Source organism: Hyperolius riggenbachi, chromosome 7 (assembly GCF_040937935.1).
Source record: "Hyperolius riggenbachi isolate aHypRig1 chromosome 7, aHypRig1.pri, whole genome shotgun sequence".
Taxonomy (NCBI): Eukaryota; Metazoa; Chordata; class Amphibia; order Anura; family Hyperoliidae; genus Hyperolius; species Hyperolius riggenbachi.
Window position 1 is genome coordinate 252,078,328 of NC_090652.1, and position 15,729 is coordinate 252,094,056.

Here is a 15,729-nt window from a genome sequence, read left to right on the forward strand (position 1 = left end):
GCAGAAATGCACCGTCTATTCCCAGCATTACACTGATCTCTGAGCTGCCTGTCACTCACTGAATGTGCCACTCGCCAAGGAGTTTACAATCTAATCCCAGTCACCATGTCATTAACTGTCCTCAGAGGAACTTGAAGTGTAATCCCTGCCATCACCTCACTAACTGTCCTCAGAGGAACTTGTAGTGTAATCCCTGCCATCACTTCACTAACTGTCCTCAGATGATCTTATAATGTAATCCCTGCCATGTCGGGATTAGATTGTCATAAATTTAGGATGCCGTTGGTCCGGGGGCAGCTGGTGATAGTGGGCCTTTGGTAGTAAACATACAAATCTGGCCCTGGATATACACAGGAGGACATCATCCAGTGTGAGCAGAAAGTCCCTCCCCTCTGCCTCTTTAAGTACCCTTACTGGTCCTTTAATGTACTGGTTCATGCACTTCAGCACAAGAGTATTTAAAGGAACAGACTGATGTGTTTCTTTAACAAAAAGGTTTATATACTGATCTACATGCCCATTAAAGAAGAACTCAGATCCATATGGCAATGTGAGTGGATGTAAGTGAGGTTATGACCATTATACTGATCCTGTACCCATATACATGCTAGATTAGAGTCGGTGAGGCAGCCAATAACCCCCACCTCTAATGATAATCTGGTTTGTGTACAGCAGCCTCGACCAGCCAGCGATCCAGGGGGATCAACCCAGCTGAGCGACAGTCGATAGCTTTGTTGCCTCCACTCGGCCTGCCTGCTGCATTCCGTCTGAGCAATAAGAAGACAAATAAACCCAAAAACAGGCAAATACTAACAGCAATCATGACAATGGGTGACAAGGGAAGTCCAATGAGATTATTATTTAGTATTTATAGAGCACCGACATCTTCCGCAGCGCTGTACAGAGTAAGTTGTCTTATCCCTTAACTGTCACTCAGAGGGGATCCCAATCTATTCCCTTCCATAGCCATATGTTTTTAGGTTGTGGGAGGAAACCGGAGTGCCTAGAGGAAACCCACGCAGACATGGGGAGAACACACAAACTCCATGCAGATACTGACCTGGCTAGGATTGTAACCAGGGACCCAGCCCTGTAAGGCGAGAGTGCTATTCACTATGCCACCATACTGCCATTAATTCTGAGTTGATGAAAACTGTATGCAGCTTGGAAGATGGCAATTGCTGCATTTGAATAACCCATATTCAAGTTTCATACATTTGAAAAATCTGCATCAACCACAATTATTAGCATTTCACCAACCAACTATAAACCGTGTTCAGGATTAAAGCGGTGGTCGGGAATATCGACTTCATGGGCCTAATGTGCCTGGGACACTGCCTAGCAGCTCATTTCCTCTCCTTCCTGGATTCAGCTGGACGGCGGGTCTATCGCCTATAGCCATCCAACACCATGGCCAAGCAAGCGACATCATATAAACCAGTAATAATTGGTTTCCACCATATCAGACTTAGGACAGCTCTCAGTTAAAAGTGCCATCGTAGAGATATCTGTTGCACCGAATACTTTCAGCTTGCTCTGTAAATAGCTCTATATGCCACTCAATACCAGCGTTATTTCTAGCATACCTGGGCCAAAGAGAACTGGGTTTTGCTTTTCAAATCCAAATGCAGGAAGGGATTAGGAGGTCAAATCTGAATCGTCACGACAAATCTTTCAATTCTAATCAGATTTCATAACTTTTTATTTATATAGTGCCAAAATCTTAAGTAGAGCTGTACAGAGTACAAAACCAATAGTGTGGGGCACAGATAAATGAGAAGTTCAAAACACTGTACTATCAGGACATCCAGCAATACGCTCACAAATACATAGATCTGTGGTTTGAGACATCAACAATACTGGTACATGTTCATATGCTAAAGTACAACAGAAACAAGAAACACTGGGGGAGAGGACCTGCCCTTCTGAGCTTACAATCTAGAGAGCGAAATGGCCCTATGAATAGTTTTGTCCTGCTCAATGTAAAAGAAAGTCACACTCTCGCACTTAATCGATCTAAAATGTTGGTTGATAATCTGTTACTTGAAAGTCATTGAATGTTAAAACATAATTTTCAGAATAATTTGGCCAGATCCCATAAGAATAATCCAATATGCCTGAAATAGACAAGATCTATTGAACAAAGCATGGGGAACTTTAAACCCGAAGTCCAGGCAAAAACTTAAACTGAGGGGATGTAAGGAGATGCTAATGCCCCATTTACACTTAAAGAGACTGTAACAAAATGTTCATCCTTATTTCTTCTATCCTATAAGTTCCTAAACCTGTTCTAATGTCCTCTGTCTAACTGCAGCCTTTCCTAGTTGCACAGTGGCTGTATTATCTCTGTTATATGATCTAATCTTCTCTCCTCTGTCGGGCTGAGGCAGTCAGGCTGGAATGTGCTGTGCTGCTTGTGATTGGATAGAAGCTATACACACCCTCTCTAGGCCCCCTGCACACTCTGTATGACTCACACACTGAGCTACTCTCAGTCTATCGCTTGCTATGTCTTACTACAGATTCTCTTTAATCAGTTGCTCTCAGTCATAATCAGGGATGATCAAATCCGAATTTGGGTGAAACCCGGATAGCTGCTATCCAGATTTCACCCAGATAAATGGGTGGGGTCAAGCTTACCTGTCTGACGTCTTCTTCGGTCGTCCCTCGGCACCTCCCACGATGCGGTCCATGCGGCGGTCACGGGAGTACAAACATTTCCTCCTTCCGGGTTGAAGGAGGAAGTGTTTGTAATCACGTGACGCATCGTGGGAGGTGCCGAGGGATGACCGAAGAAGACGTCAGACAGGTAAGCTTGACATCCCGCCCATTTATCTGGGTGAAATCCGGATAGCAACTATCCGGGTTTCACCCAAATTCGAATTTGAGCATCCCTGGTCATAATGCCCATGTTTTCCAATGGCTCAGTTCCCACTATACACGTTTTAACTAAAAGATTTTACATAATGCACTGCTATGGAGAAGAAAAAAAACAAAACGTGTACCAACTGATTAAGTGTAAATGTGGCCTAAGTCTAGTACCTACTACTGATTATCTCCCTTGTTCCCAGGTCCCTTGTCCCAGCAGTGAAGTCGGCCAACAAGGTCTTAATCCATCAGTGTCAATCTGTCCTAATAGTCACAGCAGGTGCTTTTGTCACTTTCTCCACCAGTGAAGTGTCTCAATCCAACAATGTTAATCTGTCCTGCTTCCATTCACTGCACTGGTAAGAGTAGCAGCCCCGTCAATCAAAGTCGCCAACACCCTAGGGCTGAGCCAAGTACTGGAAGGGATAGAACTAGTAGACATACTACAAGTGCAGCACTCAATGAGAGAGGACAACACAAGGAAGAGCAGCGGATACAGTAGTAAAGGATCACCTTTTCTCCCCATATTAGCTTTGGGACTGCCAAAAACTCCACATTCAACAGAATTCCTTCTTTAGAATGAGAACAGGAATAGAGCATGAAGGAGGCTTGTTAGCTGAAAGCTTAGGTCACTTTTCCAGTAGGAAATGTTATTGACCGTATGCGCATTCATGCTGCGATCAAGCTTCCTTCATTTTCCCCTACTGCGATTTCATCACAATTGCACAGGTGCATGCCGCGATTGCGATAATAGAAATAAAACTTGCTGGTGAAATAGCTAAATCATGGGGAAAATCGCATAGTGGTGTGATTGCCATTAGATTTTCCTTTTTTTATTATATAAAACTAATTGCACTAGTTTTGCCAATCACAGTAGCACCAGGATTAACATGTAAATCGTGGTTCTTTTTTCCCACTGGTGACTAGTGGGAAAAAAGAACCATGATTTACATGTTAACCCCGATGCTACTGTGATTGGCAAAACTGGCGCGGTTCAATTTCAGATCGAATCACACCTAAAGGAAAAGGGCCCTTACACTTTCAATTTTACGTTACCCGATAAATGGCATCTTCCTGAATCATCCTGATTCAAAACTTCCTGCCTTTGCTGATGGCTAACACGGTACAACACATACTGCTACGTATTTAGAATAGTTAGACTGTTCATAGCTGGTATAGCCTTCACATTGTCTATCTACTCTAACAGCAAAAAAATCCCTAAAAATCCCATCAAATGGCTTTCCCTGACTTCACTAGTACTGTACTGTGCAATACGTCTTTGTGGCAAAGCCTGCTTTCCATATACGGGTATGAAAGAAAAATCTCAAATCGCTTAGCAGCACGCAGTACTTAATATAAAGCCTGTGATAAAGTAAGACACTATATAATAGTGAAGGAAGTAGCGCCGCATGTCAGCTCCTAGGGGGAAAATGGGATATAAGGAAAGCAACAATCATTTCATAACTGCATTTCATAACTGCCACTACTGCAAATCTCTTTCTCACAAACTAAATAAAAATAGCATTGAAATCACTTCAAAAAGCAAGCTGAAGAGTGTGACTCCTCACTGCTGCACGTAACATCACAAGAGAACCTGGTCTCCTGTCAGGGAAGAAGAATCATCTAGATTTAGCTGCTATTTTTCTATAAATATCCATAATAACGTATGGTCAAAGGTTAAATTGCTTGGGAAGGATACGTCTTCTCTTTATGCTACAATAAAACAACATTCACTCACCTCAGTGGACAATGAGTAAGCAGGTTCCTGTGGTACAGACCTTGTTTCAGGACTAAGGTTTTGCTATCGCCTTGAAAAAGACTCCTACTTGTTTATATTTCTCCTTTACTGTAGACAGGGTAGCTCAGGACGGTGACTTGCGGTACATTATGTGATCACTCAATGAGGTAGATTCATTAAACCACATACTTACCTAAAGAGAGGGAAGCCTCAGGATTCTATTGAGGCTTTCCTCTCTATTCTGCTGTCCCCCGTCGCTGAGCTCCTCTTCCTAGTACATGGCTGCCCAATAGCCGCCTGAGCCCTTCCACGCATGCGCAGTAAGCCTCGGGCTCCCTGCTACTGTGCATGAGCGGGCGGGGTCACGAGGCTACAGTGAGGCCATTAATACGGAAGTGAAGCTGCGCAGAAGGAGAGGACTCAGATAGGGAGGCCTCAATAGGATCCTGAGGCGTCCCTCTCTGCAGGGTAAGAACTTGTTTTGAACCAGAGCTTTGGCTCAGGTTCACTTTAAAATGAGCAGCGTAAGTTAAAAATCCCCAGCGCACTCTACGTGCGGTAGTGCTGCGTAGCGTGCACTCCTAAAGTTACGCGGTCCCTTTAGCTACATAACGACGACATCACGCCGATTGGCGCAAACGCTCCCCCAAAACCGCGTAACGCCAATTGGCATAAAGTCCTGGGGGCGTGGACTGCAGGGAATCCTGCATGCTGATGCATCCCCGCTTGAAAGACCGATCGCCGTCTTTTTGCATTGTACAGAGCTGCGATCTACAGCAGCGCTATACTGGGGACAGCGGTGTCACTCGGCTGTCCCCTAGGGAGGCTCAGGAGCGATCGGCTCGCATAGGGTAATGCCTATGACAGCCAATCGCTGTCATTGGTTGCTATGGGAGGGAGGGCAGAGAAATAAAATAATAAAAAAAATACACATTTTTATTTAAAAAATATACACAAATAACTAAACATAAAAAACACTGCAGCAGCGATAAGAGCCCACCAACAGAAATCTCTGTTGGCGGGCAGTAAGGGGTGGGGGGTTAATTTGTGTTCCAATTTGTATGGCTCTGCAGCGCCCTATTAAAGCTGCAGAGCCCTGAATTGCAAAAAATAGTCTGGTCACTAGGGAGTACAGACGCTCCTTCTAGCGAAATGTGAACTAGCTTTAATACATTTTTATTGGCCAGTTCTGGATTGGGAAATGATCCTGTGTGCATGTTAGTGACAGGACCACTACCCAATCCAGAACCACCAGTATGCTAGTACGGCGTTGCTATTAGCGCCGAAGGTGGATCAGGCGAACTTACCGTTAGCCCCTACAATGTATGCGCAGCATGACACGCAGCATTGTGAGCCAATGAAAATGTATTAAAGCTAGTCCACATCTTGGGCTAGAAGGAGCGGCTGTACTTTAACCACTTCAGCCTACAGCTTCGAAAATCTTATGCATCCGAGCAATGTTCACCTCCCATTCATTCGCTAATAACTTTATCGCTACTTATCAAAATTAATTGATCTATATCTCGTTTTTTCCGCCACTAATTAGGCTTTCTTTAGGTAGTACATTTTGCTAAGAGCCACTTTACTGTAAATACATTTTAACACCCTTTTGTGTCATGGAATGTTATTAATTCAATTGCTTGCACACTGTTAGAAATGTATACATTTTAGTCATCATGTTAAATCAAGTTGTAATCAGCAGTGCTGTATCTTGCATCAGTGTTCATATTTCATGTATATCATTGTCTGTATCATTATGTATCCCTTGTTTGTTTTCTTACATTGTACAGCGCCACGGAATATGTTGGCGCTTTATAAATAAATAAATAATAATAATAAATAAATAATAATAACAGGAAGATTAAAATAGAAATGGAAAAAAATCATTATTTCTCAGTTTTTGGCCATTATAGTTTAAAATTAATACATGCTACAGTAATTAAAACCCATGCATTTTATGTGCCCATTTGTCCCGCTTATTACACCATTTAAATTACGTCCCTATCACAATTTATGGCGCCGATATTTTATTTAGAAATAAAGGTGCATTTTTTCAATTTGCGTCCATCACTATTTACAAGCTTATAATTTTAAAAAATTTAATAAGATACTCTCTTGACATGTATATTTAAAAAGTTCAGACCCTTAGGTAACTATTTATGTAGTTTTTTTTTTTTTTAATTGTAATTTTTTTTATTTTTTTTTTAATACAAAAATGTAGTTGGGTAATTTTAGTTTGGGAGGTAAATAGCCAATTGTAGATGTAATATAATGTATTTTTTATTCATTACAGGTATGTGGGTGCAGTTTACTATTTGGCCACAAGATGGCTACATTCAAAAAATTCCTGGATGCGAACAATGTCGCATCTAGGAACTAAAATGAAGAGAAGAACTTTCCTGGGGGCAGAAATACCACGCTCTCTGATGAGAAAGCGTCGGTATTTCTGCCGGGGACTTAGATCAGTGAATGTGAATTATATTCCCATTCACTGATCGGGGGGGCAGCGGGAGGCAGCGGGAGCGCGCCCGATCGCGCGCACCACACGGCTGCAGCACCACTGCCTATCTGGATGGATATATGCGTCCAGATATGGCGAAGTGGTTAAAGGGACCGCGTAGCTTTAGCAGTGCACACTATGCAGCACTATCGCACGTAGCGTGCAGTGGGGATTTTTAAACTTGCGCTGCTCAATATAACTTGCCCTGCCTTAGCAGCGCAGCTTAACCTTCCTGGTGTTATGAGTATTTCCAGATTTAGGGTCTTTTAGGGTCTAAAAGCCGTGTAATTATGTCACAAACTTTTAGTCCCTAAAAACAAGGAAAATAAACATACCACAGAGAGATCTTCTTGCATATAACTCACTCAGGCACAGGATTACCGTTCTGAGCTGCGGATCCTGAGCCTGACTTGGGATTACCGCTAAGGATGTTAATGAATCAACCTCAAAGTCCTCTATTCAATCATGAAGCAGGAAATATGGGTGCCACCACAGGAGCCCAAACAAATTTTTTTTTATAGGTGGAAAATGTGGGAGCCGCTGGACAAGCCCAAATTTCCACCTATGTTACCATTATTTCCCGGCACCCAAATTTCCCCCGCCTTTATTTTGCGTATGCATCATCTGGACAATTCCATCACTGAAGATGTTTAAATCTAACTGAAAAGCTATCAGTTTAGTCTGGAATTTATATCTAACTTTCCACCTCTGTAATATAATCCACCCAATTGCTTACTATTGGTCAGAAACATGCCACGTGCTTTGAGTCCTACAGGGGAAAATACCTTTTCAAATGTTGCCATTGGGCTTGTTAACCTCTTTGTGCATTCAGTGGAGACTTCCCCTATGGGGCCCGCACCTAGGTTTTGTCACTCTCAGAAAGGGTCCTTTTGCTGCAATAGCCCAGGAGTGTTCCTATGTGGGGGTCATGACTCAGGAAACAAAATTCTCCACTCCCCAGAATTCCCCACTGTATAGGTAAGAGGCCTACTGAGGGGTCATGACTCAGGAATTAGAATTCACCACAGTATAAGTAAGAGGCCTACTGAGGGGTCATAACTCAGGAATTAGAATTCACCACAGTATAGGTAAGAGGCCTACTGAGGGGTCATAACTCGGAAATTAGAATTCACCACAGTATAGGTAAGAGGCCCACTGACTGGAATTAAATAAATAAAAGGGATAGAATATTGGAGGGACTTACTTCCAGCATAAACTAAGGACTTGGCAAAAAATAGATTTTAGTAATCATAACATGTATAACTGTTCATGCAAATTTGTTTTCGCAGACTTTTTTTAATTTGAGCTGGCTTGACCCAGCCATAATACATTTGATTCCCAGTGATAAGGTTGACTCCTGCCAGCTCCAAATTGTCTAGATTGGGCATGGGTGCGTTGGTGGGTGGTGTAAGGATCGCACTTGGAGGGGGGTGTTTCTGTTCAGGCACTAGGAGAGGAGGATTGAAGTGAGAGGGTGTCGGGTAGTGCATAGTAATATATCGGTAATTTAACTTAACAAATTTTTATTAGTAACAGCACCAACCGGTGCCCAAATCATGTGGCGAAGTGGCAATCCGTACTCTAGTCAGACACCTGATATTTTGAAAAGAGGTAAACATCAGCAGACTCTACATTCCACTCAGAGTTACTATAGTGATATAATGAAGAGGGAAAAAAACAATGAAAACAACTGCGATTGGCACCAAACAGCTGGTCGCAACATTTCTACCTACCATGCTCTTCTCAGCCACTACATGTAAGACAGCTTAACCCAAAATACATATAAAAAAAAATCTGAATAAGCCCCTGGGAGCTACGGCCCAGCATGGAGTTCATAAAATTATTGCAGGTCTGTCCTGTCTTCTGTCAGCAAGCAGAGAAACCGGGTCTCTGACAGCGGAAATCAGACCATCTATGTATATATAGTAACTGATTGTTAAGTACCTTCTTCTATCTAGAAGTGACAGATTTGTGGATGTCTAAAGTCATTTTGCATAATCTGATCTTCAAAAGGTGAACATTAAGTGGCGCTGCTCTCAGAACCATGTCATGACGACCAATCCATCCAGCTATTAATAGTGCATATCATGTAACGTTCAGATGTCCGAGAGGTGAGAGCAGCCTGGAGGAAGCACATTCACTATGGATGGCATTAGCAACTCAAATGTTGCTGCAGAAAAGGAACAAATACTAGATTTAAAGGTGCCAATAGACCGAAGCATTACAAAAATAGCCATTATTAGCAAGTTACAAATGTAAGTGTATGTTTAAAGTGCAACTTAAGTGAAAATAGACTAATGAGATAAACAATTGTATCTGTTCTACTCCTAAAAAATACTTTTAGATATCCCATACTTTTATGTGATATTTAAAAACTTTAAAAAGTAGATTTATTGTTTTGTCTCGATATACGAACTACTGAGCTTTTTTATCTATCCTCTGCTCTTAGAAACCCAGTTCTCTGCCAGGAAAGTATTTTATAGCTGTAATTCCTTATCAGTGAGGGACGCTATAGTCCCAATTGGCCTCGACTGGAGAGTCAATGTCAGTTGCATAGCTGAATATTAACTCTTTCAGACAGAGAAAGAAGAAACGCAAGACAGCATAGGATTTGTACGCTTTGCACCATACATACACATGTCAATCTCATCATGTCACATGACACTTTAAGAGGAACTTTAACTCAGGATTGCACTTGGATCCCAATCCGTAGCTGATACCCACTTTCCTACGAAAAAATATTTACCTTTTCTCGAATAGATCATCAGAGGGGCCTGTATGGCTGATATTGTGGAGAAACCCCTCCCCCAGTGTGATATCGTGGCCATGTCAAAATCTCGTAGATTGAAATGTTGTGTTCAGCCACTGTTTTTCTGTGAGTTTGAGCTGAGATCCTTTTACATTTTGTCTTGTGTATTTCTTACTTGCCTGCCCTTAGGTTAAAAAGTTTAGTCTATGTATCGGACTACTGTAGCCTGCACAATAGGAGAAAAAGAACAGGCCTGCACCATCCACCATAACATTTTACAGCAGCTCTTAGGTTAGAAACAACTGTACTAAAAGTGGCCATAAACTACTCGATGGCCACCAGATCTATCATCAAATAGAATCCTCTCTAAATCTAATCGGAGTGGGATACCTTATCTGTCCACAAACTGCACACACCGATTTGCAATAGATCTTAGCATGAAACAATTGGAAATTGTATATCCTACTGTCGCCGCCTACCACGCCCCCAGGTCTCCATCATACAATTTTTTAAATAATTATAGTTATTTTCAGCCATGCAAAAACAAAAAGGGAGAAAACCATCAATTAAAAGTTATTACATTTTCCATGTCTAGGGGACCTGAGATAAGATGGTGTACATCATGGGGTTCTGGGTAACATCTGGCTTCTGTAAAGGACTAAATAGTTCAGATATGTTGGAGAAAATGTAGTTGACTTAAATCAGTGAAAGTTACATTTCAATACAGTCATATAAGCCCTACCAAGCAAGCGTCTATACAAATGCTATTTTTCCTTTTACACTTTACTAAACAAACTTTTCAAAATAAAGGCTCTGGTGCCTATCATTTTCAACAGGGTTCGCCAAGTGTAATATCACCTGAATTTAAAACGTACCGTATTTTTTCCCTCCCAAAAGTGGGGAGAAAAAGTCCCTGCTTCTTATAGTCCGAAGGTAGCAAAAAAAAAAAAAAAAGTAGTACAAATATTGCAAAAAAAACAAAAACCGCTTCTCACTATTTCGGTCTGTGGTGCTCTGGGTGTGTGGTTTGCTCCACGCCGCCAATCTGCCTCATTGCCCACTCTCCCTGCTGCCAATCATCCGCCTCCATGCCCGCCCTATGCAGCCGCCAATCATCCGCCTTGATGCCTGCCCTATGCAGTTGCCAATCATCTGCCTCCATGCCCACTGTCCATGTCACCGCCCGCAATGATCCGTCCCTGGCCAGCTTTTCATGCTTCCATGCCAAGTTCTTGCACGGAAGCTGCAGCGGCTGTCCTCCATGTATTACGGCGGGGGGCCAGAAGAGGACTGATCCAGGGCTAATTGCAGCAGCTGTTATCTTGTATCCTGCACGGCGGCCTGACAGAAGACAGGAGATCGTAGCGGTAGTTATGACTACCGATGCCTCCCTACTTCCTTGTACTTCCTTCCCCCGCATCAGCGTCGTACGTCATGAGGGAGCGCTAGTAAACAAGGAAGTACTGAGGCATCAGTAGTCATAACTACCACTGTCAATCCGCCGCCATACAGGAACTTACAAGATTACAGCCACTGCAATTAGCCCTGGATCGCTTCTCTTCTGCCCTCCCCGCAATACATGGAGGACGACAGCCGCTGCAGCTCCCGCTGAGATCGCCCCTCACCCCTCAAGGGATGCCAGGATTGTGACAATGTTCCCCTGCCACATTAATCATCACACCTGAACCCAAGATCAATCATCACAGCTGACATCAAAGGACAGGAGCGTGGAGAGGGACAACTGGATAGGTGAGATCATTAGGTTGTAATGTTTAGTTATTGTAACTGGTGGGGAGGCAGGGGCTAGTTTAATGTAGGGTGTAGTGTTACTGGTGGGGCAGCAGGGGTGGGTTAGTGTAGTGTAGTAACTTGTGGGAGAATATGGGACTAGTGTAATGTAATGTAGTGTAGTGCAAGGTTGCTGGTGAGGCATCAGGCTTTAGTGTAGGGTACTACTGCTGGTGGGGGCAGCAGGGGCTAGTGTAGCTGGGCACTGAAGCTTAGTTACTGTAGCTGATATGGACAGCTCAGGGGGAAAAGGGCCTACAAGACACCCCTGCCCCATGGATGCACCAAGGTTTAGTATTTTTTTTCCTGTTTTTTCCCTCTAAACCTGGGTGTGTCTTATAGTCCAGAGCGTCTTATAGTCCGCAAAATATGGTATATAGCATATCATCCCTGCGCAAATCATTCTGTAACTGTAGGTTTTTTAGGAAGTTATAACAACTGCAGACTGAAATTAAAGTAATAATGGAAACCATGGCAACAGTATTTGGTTTAGTGCACAGGTTTCTCATCTCTCTGTCATTACTTCATTACTAACCAAAAAGTTCCCACAAAGCAGGAAGTAAGACCTCAGACATCCTCTACAGGGTCTCTAGTTTTACTGCATTGACCCATTCCGAACACAAGGCAGGAGAATACGATAGTGAGGATATTGTGTCAACTTCTTTGTCTTACCACTCCCACTATGTAAAATAGCTTGTTATAACACCTGCAATGTAGATTAGGTAAAGATTGCTTTTTCAGGTAAACAGAATTAGGCCTGGTTCACACTGACACAGTTGGAAAAATGTGATCCATGTAAAAACTGATCCATGGAACGGATATGTCTTTGAAGGCATCAGGTTTCCATCCGTGACACTCCCGTTCAGTTCCCGTTCCGCGCGGTCAATGCAATGCATCCGTTGGTCTGGAAAAATCGCTGCAGACCCAAACATGCGGTACATTTGACAAAATAGATCCATGTAAACAGAGCAATGTGAACAGATCATATTGATTAACATAGGATCTGTTCACTTCTGTTAGGGTCCGTTATGTTACGGTCCACTAAGCTGACCTTTTTTTGTCCAATGTGAACCAGGCCTTACACTTTAAAGAAGAACTGTAGTGACATGATGCGATAAACATATTAACACATAGTACCGATCCTGTTTAGAACTTGTCTGTGTTCCTTTTTTATTTATTTTCATTGCAAATGTTAATAATCCAGTGGTTTATCTATGCAGCTGAAGCATTCGGACTAGCAGTTAAATACCGCAGAAAGTCAAATGAACACTAACAATAAGCCATAAAAGGTCTTTGTGTCTGCAAAAACACAGAGATAGCAGTTAAATGATGAAAAGTTCAATAGGTCTTCATTTCTCTGCATGGAAGCTGAATGAACCAGATTTTACATCTCACTGACATGGCTGCTGTTTACATTTCAGACTTAGACTTTTAGCACTTAAATTGAAAATAAGAATATGAGACTCCTGCAACGTTCCATTTACTATTACAACTACACTTACAAATATTTATCTCATAAGTATATTTTTTCACACTACTTATCTATCGGAGGGCATCAGAACACAAAGATGTAAACAGATATAAATTATAAATAAATATTGGGGTTCAATTTCATGAATTTCATTTCTCTATTTTTTACCTTATCCATATAACAACTTTACAGCACTTTCAAAGTGGAAAAATAAATAAATGTAACATTAACTTAATTTCAATAATACCTTTCTTACCTTATTTTAGTACTTTTTTTTTTCTACCAGCTGGGTGCTTAAAGGGAACCAGAGATGAACGTTTCACACAAAATAAACATATCAGTTGATAGCTTGTAAAGAATAAATGCTCTACCTGATAATTTTGCCGCTCTGGTGTGCCTTTTTTAGTGTTTTTTATCCATTATTGCTCCAGGAAAAATCAAATATGGCCGCCGGTTCATATCCCTTCTCCTTCCGGGTTATGAGTTGTTCTGGATGTGCTGTCTAGGCTAAATGCAGCCTTTCATCTATTTGCTTTCATTTTGGTATGATGTACAGCTGCCTGTAGGAAGTGTCTCTCATAGGAATGAAACTGCAGTCATCATTAGTATCTAGTGCACATAGAGCACACAGGGATCATATTGCAGCCACAGAGCTTCTCTCTCAGCAGGAGGAGCCCCTCCCATGTCATCACAGCTCTCAGTATGCAAAGCAGGACATCTAAGCCAGGAGGGGGAAGGCTTGGGCTTGAAAAGACTCCACAGAAGAGTGACTCAGCTATAATGATTTCAGGTCAAACCTCGACTGAATAGTCAGTGGATTCTTATCACAGTTGCTAATAGACTAATTAAGCAGATAACAATTAAACTAAAAGCAGGGTAGGTGTTTACTGTCATGTTCCCACTGATAAATGTAATAAAATACATGAGGGTGCTTCGTCTCTGGTTCTCTTTAATGCAGTGTTAAATTCTGACATAACATTCAATAAAAAAAACAGTTTTCCTACTTTTATTTACAGTTATCATATTTGCATTATTATTAGTGCAGTATTATTGTCTGTTTACAAATTAAACAATACAGTTTATGTGCTCTGAAAGCTGCCACTGCAATTTATTACATAGCTGCTGTTTTTATATATTGTAACGTATCCACTGCCTGAAGTGGGGTATTTACAATTTTATTTGTACAATTGGGGTTCACTTACGCATTAGATGAAAGATCCCATCGCAGGCACTAATGTGGGACAGAAATGCATTCCCCAGTCCTTGGCCAGCACTGGCCCCTTTCACAAGGCCAGCTATGTCCACCACATTCAAAAAGGCTGGAACTTTGCTTTAGAATAAAGAAAGAGCATGGTTATAGCAGTAACTCTCCATACCATCTCTGGAATCGTTTTTTTTAAGTGAAGAATAAACGTATTGCCAAAAAGTAGCCCATCATTTAAAGAGACAATGAAGCGAAAAAAATGATGATATTATGATTTGTATGTGTAGCACAGCTAAGAAATAAAACATTAAGATCAGATACATCAGTGTAATTGTTTCCAGTACAGGAAGAGTTGTGAAACTCCAGTTATCTCTATGCAAACAAGCCATTAAGCTCTCAGACTAAGTTAGTCCTGGAGAGGGCTGTTATCTGACTTTTATTATCTCAACTGTTCCTGGACTATTTACTTTTCCTCTGCTAGAGGAGAGGTCATTACTTCACAGACTGCTCTGAAAGACTCATTTTGAATGCTGAGTGTAATCTGCACATATTATAGAATGATGCAATGTTAGAAAAAACACTATATACCTGAAAATAAAAGTATGAGAATATTTTCTTTGCTGCTAATCTTCTAGTAATTATTCATAGTACACAACCAATTCACTATATCATATTTTTTTTTTCGCTTCAGTGTCTCTAACAATACAGTACATACATGTTTATTGTCATATGAAAGTCGAATTACACTGTAAAGACCACTGTCACTCGCGTTGACATGTTCGGAATATTCAAATTAGGAACCTTGTTCCAAATTCTTCTGATACAAACTGAATCTTTGTACATGCGTACCCCAGCAGCGGGTGTAAACTCACCCTTGTCACAGCCACTGTACGCTGCTCTCCACGTCGCGTTCCAGCCTTAACATACTTCCTCCTTCATGGGGAACTATATGAGCGCTGGAAAACGACATGGAGTGCAGCAGCTAGAGATGGAAACAAGGGTGCTTTGGCACCCCCTGCTACAATGCGCATGTACAAATATTCAGGTTCTGACCAGAAGAATTCAGAAAACACAGTCTCTCATGTTGACATATTTGGAGTATTTGAATTTGGAACCTTTTTCTGAATTCTTTTGATCATGAACTGAATATTCGTACATGCGTAACGCGGCAGGGGGTGTTAACAAACCTTTTTCGCCACCACTGTACACTGCTCTTCACATCACGTTCCAGCCCTCACATACTTCCTCCATCACGAGGAAGTATATGAGAGCTTGAACATGACATGGAGCGCAGCAACCGGAGGTAGCAAATAGTATGCAATGGGGAGAAAATGAAATGGCGGTGTCCCCGGGCAGTGAGAGTTCTTGGGGCGCCGCCCACGCCACACCCCTTCCCCTTTATATGGCCTGC

The 15,729-nt window shown here is 41.9% G+C and overlaps 1 protein-coding gene across 2 annotated transcripts in view; it reads right to left on the reverse strand.

The window, feature by feature from the left end:
- OLA1 (Obg like ATPase 1) overlaps positions 1-15,729 on the reverse strand; it is a 245,751-nt gene that overhangs the window by 207,439 nt on the left and 22,583 nt on the right. For both annotated transcript variants that reach the window (XM_068247033.1, XM_068247032.1), the window contains exon 4: positions 14,317-14,444. In XM_068247033.1, coding sequence (XP_068103134.1) covers positions 14,317-14,444 — 128 coding nt within the window. The remainder of the gene's footprint in view (positions 1-14,316; positions 14,445-15,729) is intronic.